Source organism: Anticarsia gemmatalis, chromosome 19, assembly GCF_050436995.1.
Source record: "Anticarsia gemmatalis isolate Benzon Research Colony breed Stoneville strain chromosome 19, ilAntGemm2 primary, whole genome shotgun sequence".
NCBI classification, from domain to species: domain Eukaryota; kingdom Metazoa; phylum Arthropoda; class Insecta; order Lepidoptera; family Erebidae; genus Anticarsia; species Anticarsia gemmatalis.
This window is the reverse complement of record NC_134763.1, coordinates 7,131,198-7,153,155: the sequence shown is the minus strand read 5'-3', so window position 1 is coordinate 7,153,155 and position 21,958 is coordinate 7,131,198. Positions and strand designations below refer to the sequence as shown.

General features: G+C 43.3%; 2 protein-coding genes across 5 annotated transcripts in view; one reads left to right on the top strand and one right to left on the bottom strand.

Moving 5' to 3' along the window:
* Positions 1-21,958, bottom strand: part of LOC142980972 (nephrin-like) — a 173,831-nt gene that overhangs the window by 74,526 nt on the left and 77,347 nt on the right. The gene's annotated exons all lie outside the window — the stretch shown is intronic.
* Positions 8,257-12,108, top strand: LOC142981284 (uncharacterized). Its single transcript, XM_076127082.1, has 5 exons — positions 8,257-8,394; positions 8,464-8,897; positions 8,979-9,835; positions 9,953-10,136; positions 12,096-12,108. The coding sequence occupies exons 1-5, from the start codon at positions 8,257-8,259 to the stop codon at positions 12,106-12,108; spliced, it is 1,626 nt and encodes a 541-aa protein (XP_075983197.1).

Sequence of the window (21,958 nt, the reverse complement as noted above, 5' to 3'; positions counted from 1 at the left end):
TCGAGTTCGCTGTCCTCGAGAGTACTTTTGTACAAATATACAAATGACAGAGGCTTTGAACTTGTTAAGTTTGTTTGCATAAAAAGTACAGCCGAAATAAGTGTTAATAAAATATTAAAAAAAGACTGTAGTCATAGACTTAGCACCGAAATTTTGTTAATGTAATAAATCTTGAAATATATAATTTTTTGCAATTAAAAAAGTGTAAGCAAAAGTACAGTTACTGTTCTAAAACTTGCATGACAACATTATGTTAATTCAGAAAAAGAGCCTTAAATAAGACGATACGTTATAAAATAAAACAACAAGTCAATGTACCATTCAACACTAGTAAAACCTAATTTTGTAAATACGATTACTGGCAAATTTATAATAGGTCATTCAACCCAATCGCTAATAGGCTGTCAATATCCTGACTCTGGGTGGTAGTTAGTTATTTACCTACGTTCTAAGTACCACCAAATAACAGTAATGTAATCAACAAAAAGATCACTGATTAGGCTCCATTCATACTGGCGGCAAATGGTACAAGTCGCAATCCTGAAAGCAATCTGATATTAATAATAATAATAATAAGCCCGCAGGGCACCTCGAGGCGAGGTGACGGGGAGTAGCGACCCCGCGGTACCTGAGTGCTCCAGGGGGAAGTCACCCTTCCTCATCTCCGGCTTGCCTTAGTTGGCTGGTCGGAGTGAAAACTGACGAGGAAGCGGTCCCCCGCCTCTGGCTTGCCTTCATTGGCCGTCCAGAGTGGAGTCGCGAGAGCAGAGCTCCCACTCTGTTCGGAGGACGGATGCTGAGCGTAAGTGGCTAGTGGGCCAGTGATGCCGGACCCTCAGGGAGCAAGTGATCTGAGTTTAACGTCCAGCGAGGCCTCTCCGTCCTTCAGCCACTCACGTCCCTGTTGCCCCCTTGTTGCATTCTGAGCGACTAGTTTGGGGGGCCCAGTTTGTGAGTTGGCGAGTCTCCGCCTGCCATTTATACGTGTTTTACATTGTTATAGGCAGGCGCCATAGTCCCCGTAGATACATAGTTTTCCAGTCCATCAGCACCCCATCCCCATAGCCCGAGTAGTTTTTTCCCATTAGTTTTGCCATAGTTCTGCACAGTCCGGTGATTGTCCTTGGGTGCATTTTATAGTGTAAACAGGGATAATCACCGGATTGTGACACCACACATTATTGATAGATTAAAGCTGTCTAAAAAGGGCCTCTACGTGTTGGCTTCGGCCCCACGCATGCCTTCCAAATGTCCGGGACTCCATAGTCCCGAGATATACAAAAGACATACATAATAATAATAATAATAATCATTTATTTCAGACAAAGTCCATATTTTACATACACATTATTAATACATACACATGTTTATCGTTATGAACGCAACACATGCCGTTGCATCCATACCCTCATGAATGGACAATCTGCCTCCATTCTTCTGGCAATAAGTTGCAGATAGCTGTTGGAACTGTCGCGCACTCTGCGCATCAAGGATGCTGCTCTCTTACGCATTATAGCTGCGAAGCCGTCAACCCCCGCGTCAGCGAACATCCCCGACGCACTACAGAATCGCGGCAGTCCCATCAGCGCTCTGAAACTATTATTGTATTGGACCCGCAGGGCATTATAAGTCATTTGAGTATACTTAACCCATAGGCTGCACGTGTAGAAGGACTGGCAGAAGGCTCTAAACAGTGTTACTTTTACTTCATTAGTACAGCGTGCAAACCTACGAGCCAGCATATTTGCTCTGACTGACAATGCCCTGCGTTCCCTGTCAATGTCTGCGTTATCCGTGAGCTCATCGGTGACCCAGTGGCCAAGGTACTTAACCCTTTTTACTTTTTGGAGTGCATTGCCATTCAGCTTAACCTCAGGTATTGTTTCATAGGTTTTAGATCCTGCTTTGAAGACAATCACTTCACTTTTGCTGGTATTATACCTTAGCCCATGAGTCTCCGCATACCGCTCACAGATATCTACCAGACGCCTAAGGGCATTGATTGATGGGCTCAATAACACCATGTCATCAGCGTAGCTTATGTTGTTAATAATCATGCCATCTATTGAACAGCCGATACCAGTGCTATTGAGCTCATCAATCAGATCGTTAATATATAAGTTAAAAAGTTTCGGAGATGTCAGCCCTCCCTGCCTAACTCCACACTCCAACCCATATGCTTGGGACAGCGAGCCTGACCACTTAACATAGTTCTTTTGGCTGCTGTACCAATATCCTATTAGCGATATGAGTTCTTTAGGGAGGTCTGTCCTCTCCGACAACTTTTGCCACAATTTCTCATATCTGACCAAATCGAAAGCTTTCGATAGGTCTAAAAAGCAAGCATACACTGGCGTTTTTCTACTAGTGTAGTACTGTACAGTGTGCTTGAGAGTTAGTATAGCTGATTCAGTGGAGAGTCCAGCCCGAAAGCCAAACTGAGCGTCATTCACTTGTATGTGTTTATCTAACTGTTTGTCAAGCACACTGTCCAGCACCTTCGCTATGATCGTAGCCAGAGATATAGGTCTATAATTATTAAGACTAGAAGCATCGCCTGTCTTGTTCTTTACTATCGGGACAACTAGCGTCTTAGTCAACTCTCCTGGCAAGTAAGAATGACTCACACAGAAAGTAAATAATAAACCGAGAACCCTAGGTAGATGGACGCCTGCGTGGACCAAGTGCTCAACACTGAGTGAGTCATGCCCAGGAGATTTCCCTCGCTTCATATCCCTTAGCGCTCTTTTTACTTCTTTCGCCGCTATCATAATATATTTTTCACCAGGTCGACTTTCACCTATGGTGTCAGTGCGCGCAGGCACTTGTGAAGTTGATACCTGGAAATGATCTTTAAACAAGCTTGCGATAAGGGCTGGATCACTAATTCCTTCAATGCTCATCGGGATGCTCGGCTTAGGACTTAATTTATTTGTCTCCTTCCAAAATCTACCAAAATTTTTGGCATTGTGCTGCGTCGCTAAAATGTCCATTTTTATTTGTGTTTGATTATTTTGGCACCATTTCAGCTTCATATTGAGAATGGATTTATTTTATATACTTTTTTGGCCTTTTTAACTTTATTTCGTTATTACTAGCGTATTTGTATGAATGGCAGGGTTGAATGAAAGCTTGCTGTCGATGTACTTTATATGATATACTTTATAAGCTATGAACTTTATTGTCTCGACTTTCGCGTGAGTACGTAATTAAAAGGTTCTTAAAGGAGATCGGCAGATTTCGTACAGCTTAAAGTTGGTGTTGTTTCGTTACAGAATTTGTACCACTTATTAAGGGGACTAAGTCAATTATTTTTATATGGGAGTATTATTTTTAGAAGTCCGGATTAATTAATAATTAAGGTAGAAAGATTTGATAAATTACATAATATTTTTTGGTCTATGGCTTATATTTGTCATATTTGTTTGTTATATTTGACAACTAAAGAAAAAGAAAATCTCGTGAGATGTCACTGTTAGTCTGACGTCTACGCATCCGTGTTGTTTTGGATTGTGGTTTTGACAGCATCTAAGCAATTTAGCGAACTATCGGGGCTTCTAAAATGGACATAACTTTTACCTCCCAACTTTGAAAAATATAAGAATTTTAAAATAAGCTTGTTTATCATATTAGCTATCAATTAAAACAAAAAGTAAACCTAAACATGACATTTTATAAGCTGTACGAATTCTTCATACAAACCTGCCGTTCGCCTTTATTTGGTGGTAAGCTTGCCTCGCGTGTTAAATTAATATTCTGTCCTAACAATTGGAGCCTTTCAAATTAAGCAAATGTTACATTACATAATTATAATCAGGTAAAATATACTTAAACTAAGAATAACAGTACAATCCACAAACGTAAATTGACGTAATGAATTCAAAAAAACAAAAGCAGCCGCCATTTTTTTCTTTTTCTTCCTTTTCTTTTTCGGCAGCTTCACTTGATGTTGCCTGGTTGCCAACACGGCCCTCCTGCATCGTGCATGCCCTCAGGCACGTCCATATATTCAAATTACTCAATGAATCAAAACATCTGAAACGAGTATACAAATATTGTATTACTGTTCAATTAAAAATCTATACTTTGGGTCCACTATTCCGACCAATAGTTTTCATATAAAGTTCCTTTAGACTTAGGCAACTTTACAATATCTAGTGATCGCTGGTCCGCCCAACTTAAATTTTGTCTTTAGACTTAGACATTCCCTTTTTACCAAGTATTCACTCCTTTAGTCCGAAGTAGCGCCTGCTCCAGTTTACTCCTTTAAATCTTAGGCAGTAACTGCTTCAGCACACTACCCCTACTCTGGATAATGAACACAGTTGGTACCTCTGGCGGAACAGCACACACTCACACACACAAATATTAAATATTACAATGCATTGAAATTAAATTTCTGATCAATTATTTGTATTTATGTATATTTCTACCTTGTCAACACATTCTCGACTTACTGCTGACATTATTTTTGTTAAATAGACCAAATATTGATGTTGATCCATGGCTTGATATCTTCCGCAGCGGCCACTCCTCTATATCTTTTATTTGATCTCTCGCTTCCTCTCATATCTTCTATTCGACTTATACCTATAATTTCCTAAGCATTTCGTTATTTGAAATGGACCCTTGAATGTAGGAAGTAGCTTGATATCTTATAATACCGTCGGACCATTTAAAAGTCGACGTTTAATAGTCAATTACATTAAGCCATGAAGCCACTTTATCATTCAAAAGATCAAATACCGGTATCATATTATGGAGGGTAATCAGATTTGTACTCACAGTTCTAGGGTGTTTAAACTTTACCCTTTTCCGAGATCGCGACGACCTTGGTGGCGGCGTTTTCAAACCACTCGTACCTACTCATGCTTGAGCTGTTACTACTCGCCATTGTGGGCTGGGAAAATACTATATGTCACTTCTGATGTTAAATTAATATTCTGTCCTAACAATTGGAGCCTTTCAAATTAAGCAAATGTTACATTACATAATTATAATCAGGTAAAATATACTTAAACTAAGAATAACAGTACAATCCACAAACGTAAATTGACGTAATGAATTCAAAAAAACAAAAGCAGCCGCCATTTTTTTCTTTTTCTTCCTTTTCTTTTTCGGCAGCTTCACTTGATGTTGCCTGGTTGCCAACACGCGATACAAAATTATACAAAGTATTATCATATAATTAAATGTAACTACATACTACAACGACAATGACCACCAGTCTTGCCAAAGGGTATTGTGTTATCCCAGGTAACTGGGTTGTGGAGGTCAGATAGGCAGTCCCTCCATGTAAAACGTTGGTATTCAGCTGTATCTAGTGAGACTGGAAGCCGACTCCAACATAGTTTGGAAGAAAAGCTAAGGTGATAATGTACCTACCACCTTGTCGACAACTTAACACGCGTATTTTATTCAACCGTCGCTATAAACTCAGCCTTACATTCAAAGGATTTTTTTGCCATATTTTTTCTACTACTGACTGATTGGAACCGGACATCGAAACATTTTTTAACCACAATAACGTGCTTGATTAGAATATAGAAGATTTTTTTTAAGTTCTAAAAAACTTGCGAAACTTGTATTTGCTCATTTAAATAAATGAGAAGAACATTCCTTATATGATGTCGATATTTATGAATGGAATCGACGATTAGGCGATAAATTCGTAAACCTTTCCATTTTTTTTCACATTTATCTAGGTATTTCTGAAGGTATAGAATTGTATGAAATACACCCACGTTTCAACCTTTTTTTTGTTGTTCCTTGTATAAGGGTGGCCTATTACTATATTCTAGGCTGCTATTGAAATTTTCCAACAGAAATTAGACAAAATCTCCACACTTTATTTGCTTTGCAAATCGAAATAAAAACTTCGTGATATCAAATTGCACGTCTGGCGCAGTGGTTAACGTGGCCATCTCGCCGCAATAATCGTAGCGTCGCCTGTGGTGGGTTCGAATCCCACCCGGGACAAATCTTTGTGTGATGAACAAGAGTATTTGTTTTGAGCCTGGTTGTTAAATTATCTATATAAGTATGTATTTAGAAGTTTAAAAGTATGTTTATCAATTATTTGGTGACCTTAATACAAGCTCTGCTTAGTTTGGAATTAAATGACCGTGTGTGAGTTGTCCAATGATATTTATTTATCATTACTTATTTATCGATGCTTTTGAAGACTGTATCGATGATGCTGTGTATTAAAGTAATCGACAAGTTACTTATAAACAACCACTTGTTGCTAAAATGGCCGACTTAATACACAAGTTGTAAAAAAGTCAGTTCAGGACAAAAACTATACCTAAATATTTTACTACTGGTTATCATTCGATGTTATATTCAATAATATTTCTCAATAATCCGAATTCTCTTATCTTAATATGATGATAATATATTACGTGTATGGCTGGAGTAACAGTTCTTGCGAACATCAAATTGCCGTAAGAGAATATAAATTGATATAGTCAAGACTATGTTTCATACTAGCAATGAAATAGGGAAACAAAAGTCCACAAGGAATTTAGACTGCTCTTTGATCTGTGGCTTGCTGCCTACCTATATAGCATGTAGTTTTATCATACTTATTACTTAGAAAGTAGAGAGCAGGGATACGAGTAGCCTAAGTACAAGCCACTCACGAAAGCGGTCGGTTCATACCCGAGATAACGTACCAATGACTTTTAGAAGTTAAGTTAAAAATTATCACTTGTTCTAATGGTGAAAGAAAACATCGTGAGCAAGAAGCCATCTTGTATGCGGCCATCTTCAAGTTCTTGAATGCAAAGCCACCCATGCATTTGATAAGCGTGGTAGACTAAGGCCTAACCCCTAACTTATTCTGGGTGACCCTTCCTCAGCAGCGGGACAGTAATGGGTGAAGATATTTTTATTTTTATATAACTTTACAAATATTCTCGCTTGTATATTTTCAAAAAGTGTGTTTTCCAAAAACCCGTGTCATGAAAACAAACTTTTTGTTTGTTTGCGAGCAAAGCGGATAGCAAAAAGGAGTATACGGATAATATTGTTTTCAAGGGACTAAATCATCATACGTGTTTGTCAAAGATTCTATTTAATTTGTTTTTGTTTTACATAAATAAAGTAGGTTGAGAGAGAGAGGAGAGAGGAGAGAGAAAAAGAGAGGCTCAATTACCAGCGTAGGTGCAGAAATACTGCTAATGCTGATGATGACGAATAATTTGTGTTCTTACTTGGCTTGAGGTAAGTCAAGGTTAGCAAATAATGTCTAACTACCACCAAAGAAAAAGTAATTTATACCAGTGCTAACTGCGTACCTAATTTTAGGTTCGTAAAAATAAAATCTTAAGTTCTTTAGTGCTAGGATAATAATAGTAATTCGTGGCCGTCGTAGAAGGCAATTAAATAGGCCCTTGAGGGTAGTTAGTCTAGTATGAGCGTACTTCCCCCCCGTGGGTCTGCACCTTGTCGTGGTGAGGGGGCTTAGTAGCAGTAGCGAAGCCAAGACAGGCCCGAAGGGACCGTCTCGTTCTGGTGCCATAAGGCTCAGAACAAGGTCCCTTCATACCGTGCGGTGGTGCGCGAGCTCCACTGCGCGAGAGAGGAAGGAAAACCTCCATAAAAAACCAACCCAAACCGCAAACCTGGCTCAACTTTTGGGCCAGGATCGGGGGTCGCTTGTCGGAAGTCGGGGAGACAGCGATCGCGAGGAAGAAAACCTCTATAAAAAATCACTGTGCGTGTCCCTCTGCTTGCAGAGGACACAGATGTGGGACGGGTGATCCGTCGGTGGGAGGGCGGGCTCTCCCGGTTTCGGTATCGTCTCCGGGTGGGCAGACTTCGGTCACCGCCCTCAAACTCGTTATCCCAGCGGAGGTGTCGTGGTCACGTCTCGCGGCCAATGCTGGGACCGAGGGCCTTGCCTTAACTGGCCGGGCCAAGAGGACTTAACCTCAATAAAAAATTTAGTTTGTAAGATCCGGTAAAACCTGCCCGACCTCACCGTGTAATAGGGTTACCCAGGTACAGGGGGCTCTGCCTGGGTGGACGGTTTACTTCCCCCATACTCGTGGGATTCAAATGGAATTGTCAACTATTAAAAACAAAAACGAAGAAATCAGTGGGAGGGGCGAGAAGCCCAACTATGAGAAGATCGGGGGCAAAAAGCCCGGCAGTCTCGACTGCGCAGTTGTGGAGGGTCGTCGCACGCCCAGTATTGCGCGACCCTCGTCGGTTGTCGGAGGAGGGGGTTCCAGGCCCCTTTCTCCTGTCATGGTGCTGGAGCGGCTCCCCTTCCATCTTGGGAGCCCCAGCGTGAGGACGAGGATGAGACGAAATGCTCAGGAGTCCAGTGTCGATTCTGACACTGGCTCCGATATGAGCCTTGTTTTTGACGGCACTCATCCGTCAGTGAGTGGTCGCCTATGGCGAAAGAGACGCCCGCGCCCCGAGTCCGAGGAGTCGGATGGGGCGCGAAAGAAGAAGAAGGCGCAGAGCAAGCGGGGGTCGGAGGCTGACCCCGAAGACAAATCCGCCGTCCAACTGGTGGACACGATCCTGTCCAATTTGGAGGCAGTCGTGGAGGTTGCCGACAAGTCCGGCAACCTAAAAGGGACGTTTGTGAAGTCCCTCAAAGACGCTGCCAGAAATATAAAACTGGCGGCGTCCGAATTGAGCCGAAGGTCCGCGTCTGAAGAAAACCTGGCCCTCCAGGCCCAGAACAGCCGGTTAAAGGCGGAGGTCGACCATCTTCACAAAGAGATGGCGGCGCTTAAGGCCGTGGTGGAGAATATCAGCACAACCACCACCGGCGCCCAGCCCGTTACCACTGGGCAGGTGCCTCCGTCCATCGAACGCGCCATCGCCGACCTCCGCCTCATGGTGGACGCCCGATTCGGGGCCATAGAGGCTCGGCTTCCGCCGGAGCCTCGCATTCGTCCGCCCCTAGCGGCGGACAAGAAAGCGGTAGGGGCACCTCCTGTGCCCGCCGCTAGAGCGGCGAAGGCGGCGGCACCCACTCCCGCCGCTAGGAAAAACAAGACGGCAGCGCCATCTGCGCCGGCGATTGAGCCCGCCACCGTGCCGACACCAGTAGCTCCCTCGGCCAAAAACGGAAAGCGGGGCAAAAAGTCTCAGCCGTCTTATGGCGCTGTTGCGGCCATGCCGGCCAAAACATTGCCCGCTAACCCGACGGCTGCCGATGAGTGGCAGCTCGTCGGCAAGAACGGAAAGGCGGCAAAGGCGCCCAAAGAGAAGGCGCCGAAGACCGCGAAGAAGAAGGCGTCGAAGCTCCGGACTCCGAAATCGGCTGCAGTCGTCATAACACTGCAGCCGGAGGCGGCGAAAAATGGCGCAACATACAAAGACGTCATTGGGGACGCAAAGGCTAAAATTAACCTGGCTGACTTGGGCATTGGCCCCAATGACGTCAGGTTCAGGGTTGCTGCCACGGGGGCTCGGATGTTCGAGCTCCCAGGAGCGTCCGGAGCCGAAAAAGCGGATGCCTTCGCCTCCAAACTTCGCGAGGTCCTCGAGGAGGACATCGTCCGCGTGTCCAGGCCCACAAAAACCGCCGAATTACGGATCACGGGCCTGGACGACTCTGCCTCTCCGGAGGAGATAAAAGCTGCTCTCTCCAGGGCCGGCGAGTGCCCAGCGGACTCCGTCCGGCTGGGTCAGATCCGTCTCGGCCCTCATGGCGGAGGATCTATCTGGGCCTGTTGCCCAGTTGCGGCGGCCAAAAAACTCGTCGATGGCCGCCGTCTCTTGATCGGATGGGTGTCGGCGCGGGTGGAGCTTCTCCCACCGCGCGAGCGCCGTTGTTATCGGTGCCTCGAAGGAGGCCATGTCTGTGCGCGGTGCACGTCAGAGGTTGACCGAAGCGGCACGTGCTTCCGGTGCGGCAAGCCGGGCCACATTGCCCAGTCGTGCTCGGAAGCACCGAACTGTGCCGTTTGCGCCGCGGCAGGCAAGCCGGCGGCGCATATAGTTGGGAGCAAAACCTGCGGCCCACCAAAGGGTCAGAGGACGAGAAGCCAGGAGGAAAACCCCAAAAAGGGTAAGAAGAAGAAGAAGAAGAAGACGACTGCGAAGAAGGCCAAGGCCACTTCGCAGGCATCAGACCGGCCCGCGGCTTCCAACGCCGCTGATATGTCGGCAGACGTGGTGGAGATGGAGACCCAACATTAATGGCTCTCCATCTCCTCCAAACAAACTTGAACCACTGTGCCAGGGCCCAGGATCTTTTCTCCCAAAGCCTGGCACAGTGGTCCATAAAGTTAGCAGTGGCAGCAGAGCCGTATTTTGTTCCGCCCAGGGATGACTGGGCGGGTGATTTAGACGGCTTAGTAGCCATAGTCTCCCCGGCCGCTGTCGGAGTTCCGCCCCTCGTACCCACAGCGAGGGGCCATGGTTATGTGGCGGTCACTTGGGGAGACATAGTCGTCGTCGGCATCTACTTCTCGCCAAACCGGAGCCTGGCCGAATTCGAGGCGTTTCTTGCGCGGATCGGCACCGTGGTCGGCCGTGATAGGTCTCGCCCCGCCTTGGTCCTCGGGGACTTCAATGCCAAATCCACGGCTTGGGGTTCCCCGTCTACGGACGCGCGGGGCGAGGAAGTGGAAGATTGGTTGGCGGCCACGGGTCTTGTTGTCCTGAACCGGGGTGCCGTGCACACGTGCGTGCGCTGGCGGGGTGGGTCCATAGTCGACCTCACATTCGCCAGCCCCGCACTTGCGTCTCGTGTCCAGTCCTGGAGGGTCCTCGAGGGGGTTGAGACACTATCTGACCACAAGTACATTAGGTTCAGCATCTCCCCGGTCACCTCGAGGGCCTTGCATACCCAGGAAACCCCGGTTGAAGTAGGACCGCGCTGGTCCCTGAAGCGCCTCGATAAAGATTTATTTATAGAAGCCTCCATCGTTGACGCCTGGACTTCGCAGGCGTCGGGAGAACAGCCCACCAACGTGGAGGCGGAAGCGGACAGGCTCCGGGCAGACATGACCCGCGTCTGTGATGTAGCGATGCCCCGCGTCCGGTTCTGTCCCGGACGGCGGAAGGTTTATTGGTGGTCGGCGGAAATCGCGCAAATGCGCCAAAATTGTACAGCGGCTCGCCGCCGCTACCAGCGCCTCCGCAGGAGGCATCGCCGACCCCCAGACGCGGAGTCACAAGAGGCGGAGCTGTACGAGAGGTACAGAGCGGCGAAGAAGGCCCTGTCAACTGAAATCGGGAGGGCCAAAACCGCCGCCTGGGGCACTCTCCTGGAGACGTTAAACGTAGATCCATGGGGGCGCCCATATCATTGGGTCAGGGGTAAACTTCGCCCATGGGCCCCCCCGCTAACCCAGAGTCTCCAGCCCCAGGTGGTCGAGAACGTGGTGTCCGCTCTGTTTCCTTCCAGGGCGGCACACATCCCGCCGCCAATGGCTCCGCCGGGCGAGACGCCGACGACGACGATAGAGGAGGAGGAGGAAATTCCCCTGGTGACCCGGGTAGACCTGAGGGTGGCGGTGCAACGCCTCGCGGCAAAGAACACCGCCCCAGGGCCCGACGGCATTCCTGGCCGAGCGTGGGTCCTGGCTCGCGAGGCCCTCGAGCCCCGACTGTTAGGGCTCTTTAACGCGTGCATAGAAAGGGGCGAGTTCCCGGCGCTCTGGAAGACCGGGAAGCTCGTCCTGTTGAAGAAGGAGGGGCGCCCCGCGGACTCGCCGTCCGCGTACCGGCCCATTGTGTTGCTAGACGAGGTGGGTAAGCTCTTCGAGCGCATACTTGCAGACCGCCTCGTCACGCACCTAAGTTGTGTAGGGCCGGACCTAGCGGACCAACAATTCGGGTTCCGCAAAGGGCGCTCCACGATTGACGCGATCGCGCGCGTTAGGGCCCTGGCGGAGGACGCAGTAGCCCAGGGAGAGGTCGTCTTGGCGGTGTCACTCGACATCGCCAACGCCTTCAACACCCTCCCCTGGAACAGCATACGAGTGGCACTCGAATATCACCGAGTGCCACCCTACCTCCGCCGTATCATCGGGGCTTATTTGGAGGAAAGATCGATTATCTACCCGGGTCAAAATGGCTGGTCACGCCAAATGGTGTGTTGTGGGGTTCCACAGGGGTCGGTTCTAGGCCCTCTCCTGTGGAACATTGGTTATAATTACGTTCTGCGCGGTGCGCTCCCGCCGGGCGTCGGCGTATTCTGCTATGCCGACGACACACTGGTTACAGCCCGGGGGAAGACGCACCGCGACGCGGAGGTGCTGGCCACAGCTGGGGTCGCACAGGTCGTCGCTCGCATCCGGCGGCTGGGTCTGGAGGTGGCACTTGAAAAGTCGGAGGCCCTATTTTTCCATGGGCCCCGACGCCGCCCGCCTCCAGGATCCAGCATCATCGTAGGCGGAGTCCACATCGGCATTGCATCGTCGATGAAGTACCTTGGTCTAACTCTCGACGGCCGATGGGACTTCACAGCCCATTTCAGTCGGCTGGCCCCCAGACTGGTAGGTGCGGCGGGCGCTCTTTCACGCCTGCTGCCGAACCTCGGGGGGCCAAACAACACCTGTCGACGGCTGTACGCCGGGATCGTGCGGTCAATGGCCCTATATGGCTCACCCATTTGGGCCAATGCCCTGTCGGCCAAAAACATCGCCGCGCTGCGACGTCCGCAGCGCGTGATGGCTGTCAGGGCCGTGAGAGGCTACCGCACGATCTCATTCGAAGCGGCGTCCCTACTGGCCGGAACGCCGCCGTGGGACCTGGACGCGAAGGCCCTCGCGTCACTCTATACATGGCGCGAGGAGGCCAAAGGCGGGGGCTCACTGCCCGCGCCTCAAGAAGTGGAGGCGCGGAGAGCAGAGCTCCGCCAAGATGTCCTGGCGGCGTGGAAGCGGCGACTGGAGAACCCCAGCGCCGGCCTCGTTACCATCGAGGCCGTGCGGCCGGCGGTCACGGAGTGGCTGGAGAGAGGGCACGGCGCGCTCACTTATCGGCTGACGCAGGTCTTGACCGGACACGGTTGTTTCGGCAAGTACCTGTGTCGCATAGGCCGTGAGCAGACGCCCAGGTGCCACCATTGTGGTGACTGCCCCGATACGGCGCTGCATACGCTGGCACACTGCCAGGCGTGGTCGTCGCAGCGCCGTCAATTGACCGGGGTAGTCGGGAGCGACCTCTCGCTCTCGGCCGTGGTTCTGTCCATGGTCGGGAGCGAGGCAGCGTGGTCGGCCGTCGCCTCGTTCTGCGAGGAAGTTATATCCGCAAAAGAGGCGGCGGAACGGGAGCGGGAAATCAACGCTCCCCTCCCTTCCCGCGCAAGACGCACTGGGCGTCGTAGGCGCCGGGATGATCTCCGGCCCCCGTGACGCGGACCTGTGGGCGGCGGAGGCGGAACGCTCCGTCGCCTGGACAGGGAACAGGTCCGAGAGGTGGGGAGTGCGCTGTGTGTTCCTGGCACACCCCCTTGAAGTGGAGAGCTAGGGGGGGGGCAATCCTCGTGCCTGCCCCCGCTCGAAGTAGGGCCTGCATACAAAGCGGGCCGTCACCGGCTGGGACGCGGAGTATCCGATCGGAGGTACCGCGTCCTGGCCACGTTATGGTGACCGCAGAAGGAACACCGTCAGGTTTTTAGTCGGTATGCCCAAGTCAGCCGGAACGCCTTGCCGGCGGGAGAGCCCGACAGACCCCCGCTTTCCTCCCTGGGGCGGGACATGCAGTAATGCATTTTCCTGACGAAAAAAAAAAAAAAAAAAAAAAAAAAAAAAAAAAAAAAAAAAAGTATGAGCGTACTTCTACGAACGAAGGAGTAATGAACTGTGAATTACATAGGTGCAGAAGTGTTACTTAGAAACAATTGGGAGGGAGGGCTTGATAAAGTTAAGGATAACATTCTTATCTTATCTTATCTTAGGGGTGGGGGTGCCAGTTAATGCCTGGCTGACACTTCGACCATTCCTGATCCTTTGTGTCACCCCCTCCTTTGCTACTCTAGACGTTGGGGGGCAGGGCAAAACTTATCAGTTTTGCTATGCACCCCACCGGAAGCAGCCTGTAGTCTTCTGGTTTAGGGTAACCGCATCCTAGAAGATCCATTCTTTTCCTTCCTAAAGCATCACACTCGCACAGTATGTGTTTCATGGTTTCTGCTTCTTCATTGCAGTGCCTGCATTTGGGGTCATCTATGGCTCCTATTTTGTTTAACATGTAGTTCGTGCCGTAGTGTCCTGTGAAAGCACCAAGTATTTTCTTGATGCTGTCTTTGCTGAGGTTTATTAGGTTATTACTCCAGCTTTTGTTGACGTCATTTATGAACAGTTTCGAATGGGTTAGTCCAGATATGGCTTTCCATTCTTTCAGATAACATTGATTTCATGACTAGCATATTGACAATGACATCTATGATGATGTATGTCTTTTAATGCTGTAAGTAATTGTTGCTATCAATTTTCTATTTGGTAACAATCGTGCGACAGTGAATTACTATTTGAGTCAAAGAGCGTTTTTCTTCTGAAATTTAGTTACGTTCGTAGTACTAGTCATGCAAATTCGACATTCCCCCGCGCAAGAAGATTTATTTGACAGTGCAGGGTGCAAATTTGACTCTCCTAGCTTTTACAATTAAACCTGTACTCAATACTCTAGTCTGACTGTCGACAACCGTCAGACAACTGGTCAAAGCCTCTAGTGAGCACTATGAGAACTACTTTTGCAGAACATTTTAAATGTCAAACTCTCGATACTCGATAGTACCTACTGGCCATAAAGAATCACGCTACAGTAAGCTGCTTATGACCTAGTCCCTTAACATAATTTGTCCTACGAGTAAGCCCTAGATGGTTTTTTACTTAATTACTAAACTACTATACTAGCAATTAAAATAAACATATAAAATTACGAACTAACTGATAAAACAGTAGTTAACAAACTTTATGCCTAGAAGCTTTGTTTGTACTATTGATTTTTAACTTGTACTGTTTGAAACAGAAGCAATTATGCCGATAGCATTTGAAATTAGTGATGGTATCAGATCAAATGGAATGGGTAACGTATAGAAACTAATTATTTGAATTGCCACTATATTGCCGGTCGTTAAGTGAAATTATACCTGTTGCTGTAAATAAATAATTATGGAACCTTTTGTTCTTGAGTTGCGTCGTTTCGTTTTACGATATCTTCATTTCAATAGTTTTAGCTTTTAGTCTTAGGAATATTTTCTTTGAAGACGTATTTTGAATGCAAATGAAAATGGCGTTCTTTGGTTTCTGCCTCCCCTTTGGAAAAAGGATGTGATATTATGTATGTACGATGTATTTCGGGACTAAACGTAGAATAATGCTCTGTTTAAACCACTGCGTACAATGGCAAAGGCAGTATTTTCTAAACATTATTATTGACAGCCATTGTTTGTTGAACTATTCTCTGCTCGACTGTGATACCGGCAACAATAGTGCAGATTTATTTAAATACTAGCTTAGATTTTGTGTTGTTTTTACATAAACGATACACATTTCATGGTTTAAGATAAATCTTTGAATTAAAAAAAGGATTTTAAAGTGGCCTTACATTTCGCAAGTGTGAAAGCGCTCTTAGATTACCTATGCTTTTCTTTTCAGTAACATACAATTAGAATGTTTACTTATATAAGTACTAAGTAAATAGAGAAAATTCATGTCGCGTGTTTAAATACATTTGTAGAAAAAGGAAAAAACGTCGTTGACAAATATAACTTTGGAAGTTATGAAAGAAAAATGTTCAATGTTGAGTCAGGCAAATTGCAATAAGATTTATCTAAAAATGTTTCCATTTTACAACTTTTGTCTTAAATAATAAACCTATAGATACTACTTATTCATAAGATAGGGAATTAACGCGATAAGCTTAATACATGGTTGCGTTAATCTCCGTATCTTATAACATACTAGCTGACCCGCGCAACTTCGCTTGCGTCCAATAAGAGAGAATGGGTCAGAATTTTCCATATTTTTGTAACACTTTTTACTGTTACCTACTCTGCTCCTATTGGTCGTAGCGTGATGATATAAAATATGCTTTTTTTCACGAAAAATATTCTCAAAATTATTTATATCTCTTAGTATAACGAAGTCGCGCTAAGGCATATCCGCCATTAAAACAGTTGCCATGGCAACGGAATTTTGTTAATTCAATGTCATTATAATATTGATTTTTCGCGACTTCGTTGAATTTTCAGAATTTTCCCAGGAAATGCGTCTTTTTCCCGGGGTAAAAAGTAGCCTATGTCCTTTCTCGGGTATCAAAATATCTCCATACCAAATTTCATGGAAATTGGTTCAGTAGTTTAGACGTGATTGAGTAGCAGACAGACAGACAGACAGACAGACAGACAGACAGACAGAGTTACTTTCGCATTTATAATATTAGTATGGATAAACATACCTGTATGTATGTACGTGTTAATCCTATCTATTATCCTACTAATATGGTAAATGCTATTTATTTCGGCGGATGTATAGATGTTTTAATTTAAAACTATGTATTATATGATTTATACAGTACCTCGATTCTCTACCACTATCGACTACCGACAACCGAACTGTCATCGAGAAATTTTGTATGAAAATCTGATCAGCGCCTCTGACGGGTGTCGTAGGAAACATTTTGGCAGTTCATTCTAAATGTCAAAATTTCGATAGCTAGCCGGTTGTCGGTAGTCGATAGTGGTACAGAATCGAGGTACAGATACATATTTATCCACCTTGGGATGATTCGCGAGTTAGCCGTTGCCATAGCAACGACAGACGTCAACGCTTTACACGTGCCATCACATTATAAACATGATAACGCATATTGTCAGTATGTTATTAAATAAAAAGCTGTTTCTCAGAAATTGCCACACAATAGTTTTTTTGAATTATGGACAAATCAATCGTATGAAATGAAACGTCGTGTATCGAGCGTGAATATGTAACTAGTCCGAATCACACTGTCCCTGCATACATAGTCACTAGCTGTCGCAATTGTATGAAAAAGATAATAATCGTTTAAAATATGTAGGGGAACCTGTTGTACCTTGGCACTATGTGTACCTAGGCCACTGGGCTCGTTTTCATATATTCGCGCGATACTAAATTCTACTGTTTATGGTATTCGATACGTCACTACAGACTATTCAATGTGTAGTTAGTCGCATACCGCCATTAAGCCGGTGTTTGGTGTTATCGACGACGAAACTTTTTTGTGTGAAAAAGTAAGTATTTCTAATATATTTTGAAGTCTAATAGTTTTAAAAGTTTTCTAATAGTCACTTAACTGTTATATGCTATCGGTTCTTTGATTTTACAAGTCTCAACACAATAAAACACTTACGAGTTACTTAACCTCTAAACTATATAAAATCCACCGTTTTACTGAAGTTGGAGTAGTGTTGTACCTCGGTCACTGTCGATCAGCTGTACCTTGGCCAGTGGCCAAGGTACAACCTGGATGTTGTACTTTGGCCAGGAGAATATTTTATTAAATTATTTCACATTTACGTAATAATATTCCTAATTAAATATCTTTATTATTTCAGAAATCGATGCAAAGACTTAAAAACTGGAAATGGACTGAAAAAGAGGATTTAAATCTGTACCCGATGCACTCATCGGGTACAGATTTAATTATATATATTGTCGAAAAAATTAAAACCCCGCAAAAAGTTAACAAGAACAGAGAAATTTATTATGTTCCAGAGATACAGAAGTACTGGGATTCCTACTAAATGCTTAAGGCTGAATAATATATCTACATTATTGATAGTGTTTTTATAATAGCTAGTCCAAATGACTGATTAAAATTTAAGAGAGAAATAATAATTTATATATAGGTAAAGATAATTGTTTCAATATTTTGTTTTCCATTTGCTATGCTATATAGGTATATTGATTTGCTATATTATATTATGTGATATCGTCGCTGCGCCTGCCAAGTTCCACATGTGTCTTTTGTGAGATTTTGGAAAACTTTTTCTTTTATTTGGGACACAAGATTCATTTTTTTTAACATCAAAATACACATGGAGTTTGGCCGGCGCAGCGATGTGATGTAACGAAACGGTGGCAAAAAGTTAGTTGTTTTTGTTTAAATATTTTGTTTGAAAAGCATAAAAATAGCTCTGAATATTATTTTAATTTTGATCATTTCTAAATGTTGATCATTTGAGAATTTTTAAAATGTTTTGTTAAATACTGTATGCTGTAATAATACTGTGTACTGTAATAAATCAAATAAAATGATTTTAGTTAACAAAACTTGATAATTTGCTTAAATTACCCCCAAATTTAAATGTGGCCTAGGTACAACGTACTACTGGCCTAGGTACATAGGGTATGTTGTACCTTGGCCACATTTCCCATTTTTTTTTAAATTTAAAAATATTATGTAAGTATTAAATATACATTTCTAATATTTTTTTGGTGAGTACCCAAATAATTGACATTTCAAAATATGCAGATATGATTTGTGTGCTGCACGTCAAATCACAATAAAAAATATATTTCTAAAAAACCGGCCTAGGTACAACAGGTTCCCTTACTGTTATTTGGTGGAACTAACTCATTTGGTATCAATATTTAAATATGATTGAAAAATCAGTTCTTTCGGAACATGCTAGGGGCGGTGATGGTTTTCCGCGTAACCCCAGCGGGCGTAACATCTCAGGTTGACAAATACAATATTATGTCAAATTGATGGGCATTGTACAGTACGTTGCTGCTTTGACGTAACGGGTTAATTACTATATTCTAAGGAAAAAAACAATGTACAGCATAGTGACCTTTAAATAGTAGTCAACTGAGATACGTGATAGCCCCCCTAATACTTAATATTGTATGTCGTTAGGAAAGCCCTTAAGATACCTATAATTCCTTTAAACTATGAGTATAATAAGTAGTTTTTCAAGAACTATTTTATTTAAATCAACCATTTATCTTAAAGACACGTCACTTGTCACCATATTAGCCGTTAGAGATTAGGCGTATTGTGTGGGTGTACCGATTTGTTTGCTTACAAACTTATAAATGTCATTAAACCTATTAAGACTGATTAACATAATTTAATCTTAGCTTCGTTCTTAACATGTTGACATGTTAATTGTTGCTTGACACTTTGAATTTAATTCTAAAGTTGTTATATGAAGTTATACAGTGATGTAAGGTAACTATTATTGGGAAGTATTGAACCTGCCTTGTTGTATAATGAATCTGTAACTGGACTGTAAAATGTTAAGCCCAATAGCTCTTGTTCGACCGGGAATCAACCGGAGACTTAGCAATCAAGGAGAAGTAGCCGTATAGGTATAGGTAAATAAAGACACACAATTTTTTTTTGGTAGTAATAACTTGTTTTATATTCATTTCGAATATTAATGATTATAAGTGTGCCGTTAGTAACACAATTAAAACAATTAATTATTGCATTCGAAGTCGAAAACTTAATTATGAGAGCACTACAAAATAATTTAATTATGATAAAGCTCATTAATTCAACTGACATAGTCGAAATTTGGTTTCGATTTTGATATCAAATTAGTCGCGGGGCAACACTATATCACTTTTGAGTAGGGCTGCCAGAATCCCGGGACATCGCAGGACATCCCGGAATTTCCATTAACCCGTTTTAGTTTTAGCCTAAAAAACTTGTTTTTTTTTTTAAAATGGTAGGTAAGCCAGGACTTATACAATTATAAAGATATTCTTGATTGTTACCGTACATCAAAAATTGCTATAAAATTCATAAAATCTTGCGTCTCTAGTTAAAGATTAGCCTTTTACTGAGTCAGGATTGTCCCGGAAATTATGCATGCTTCGGCAACCCTACTTCGGTAATATGCCAGATAATTACGGTAATGGAATTTAAATAAAGTTATTCGGAACAGTTTTAATGTGATCATCACATTATTATTGTTATATATGAACTTCAATGTATACTTTTATATAATTACTTATGTTAATTTCTTTATCATAAACTGTAGTGATGTAACAGAATTCGAAACGTCAAAATGACATGTATAAGTTATTTATGAACCAATTATGTGTTCTTAAATTCTAAATAGCATTATTCTTAACTACTATGGAATGTAGCGCGATTCTTTACAATTGGAACCATCGAGTGTCGATAGTTTGACATTTAAAATGTATTGCAAAATTAGTTTCTACGACGTCCGCTAGAGGCGCTGATCACATTTTCATAATTGAAAAATTTGGATAGGTTATCGGTTGGCAATATTCGATAGTAGATTCGATCTAATTAAATAAAATAATATCCTTAGTCTATTCCACGTTTTGAATAATTTTATGCTTTGTTTTTAAAATAGCGGACATCTGCCATTTTTCGCATTGCTGTTGTCTAGAGTCTTGAAATGATAATGCTTTCTTAGTAATCGCTTATATTCCAAGTAAAACTACATTTCCAGACTAAATTGTCGTAACTATTTCCTAAGGTACATACATTGTGAAGCAAAATACGGTTATGGAATAAGTATTTTCTAAAAGAATGTAATAACTAAACTAAATTCAATTCCATTAAACGTCTTTAAACAGGAGTCAACTGTAAAAAAGAATAAACAGATCGAAAAAAATCAGAAATGGCCAAACCAAAAAACAGACTAGAGCCCCGAATTTTTTTATAATCGTGCGACAACACACTTCAGCTTTGTCTAAACGAACTTTCTCGAAACATTTTATCCAGTTTTATTGTTCCGAAGGCTAAAATTCTTCAATCTGTTAGTATGATTTTATTGTTTTATAGATACAAACATTGAAATATACATTAAGAGATTTATTTATTTATTTATTTATTTATTTATTCGGGAAAACTAACAATTACACACTAATATACAATAAATAAAGAGCATGCATAAAACAGTATGTGTGAGTGTGTAACTCACTACATTTTCCACAACTTATATACAAAATGATACAAGGAAACTTAGCACATTCAAACTTAATAACTAACTTTTCTAGTTCTTGTTTGAGTCACCATTTACATTTAGATTTTGTTATACATATACATTTTTAAATTTTATCATGTTTACAGTTCCTTTATTTTATTGTTTACCTCACTACGAAATTTACAGACAGATAATGAGAACATGTCTATATCCGCAAAATGCTTGTTATACGTATCTACTAAGCGACGTAGAGGTGCACGCTCCCCAGCATTAGTGCGACAAGAATGTACTGCAAACAGCGGCCGAGCGCGCACCTCTCGTCTTATAACAGTTCTAGGTACTATGTAATATAAATTGTTAGTTAGGTCTGAACAGTCATATCTATTATTACAGAGATCATATAAAAACATTGTCCCTAGTAAAGTGCGTCTAGACTCCAATTTAAACAACTTATAATAATGTAGCAGCTCATAATAGCTTAAATTTCTGCGATGACATCTGTAATGCGTTGATTTTAAGAATTTGCGTTGTACTCTCTCTAATTCGTTGCTATATTTTTTGTAATATGGATTCCATACAGTAACGGCATACTCCAGCTGCGATCTTACGAGCGATTTATATAAGTGTATGAATGTATGTGTGCGTTTAAAGTCAGTTGTGGCTCTCATTATAAATCCGTACATGCGAAAAGCGTTGCTAATAGTTTTATCTATATGTTGGTCCAAATGTAGTTTATCATCTAGGAGAACCCCAAGGTCACGAACAAGAGACTCTTTATGCAGCGGTGTGTTGTTTATACAGTAAGTGTTTCATATAATATTAGATTTTTTTGAAAAGGTTATAGATAAACATTTAGATATATTCACTTGGAGTTTATTATTATTGCAGTAAGAAGAGAATCTATCCAGATCTTCCTGGATTAAACTGCAATCATTAAAACGTTCAATTTTCCTAAAAATTTTGAGATCGTCAGCAAATAGCAAAAACTGGGAATGTTTAAAACAAGAGTATATATCATTTATGAATAGAATAAATAGAAGAGGGCCAAGAATGGACCCCTGAGGCACCCCAGAAGTA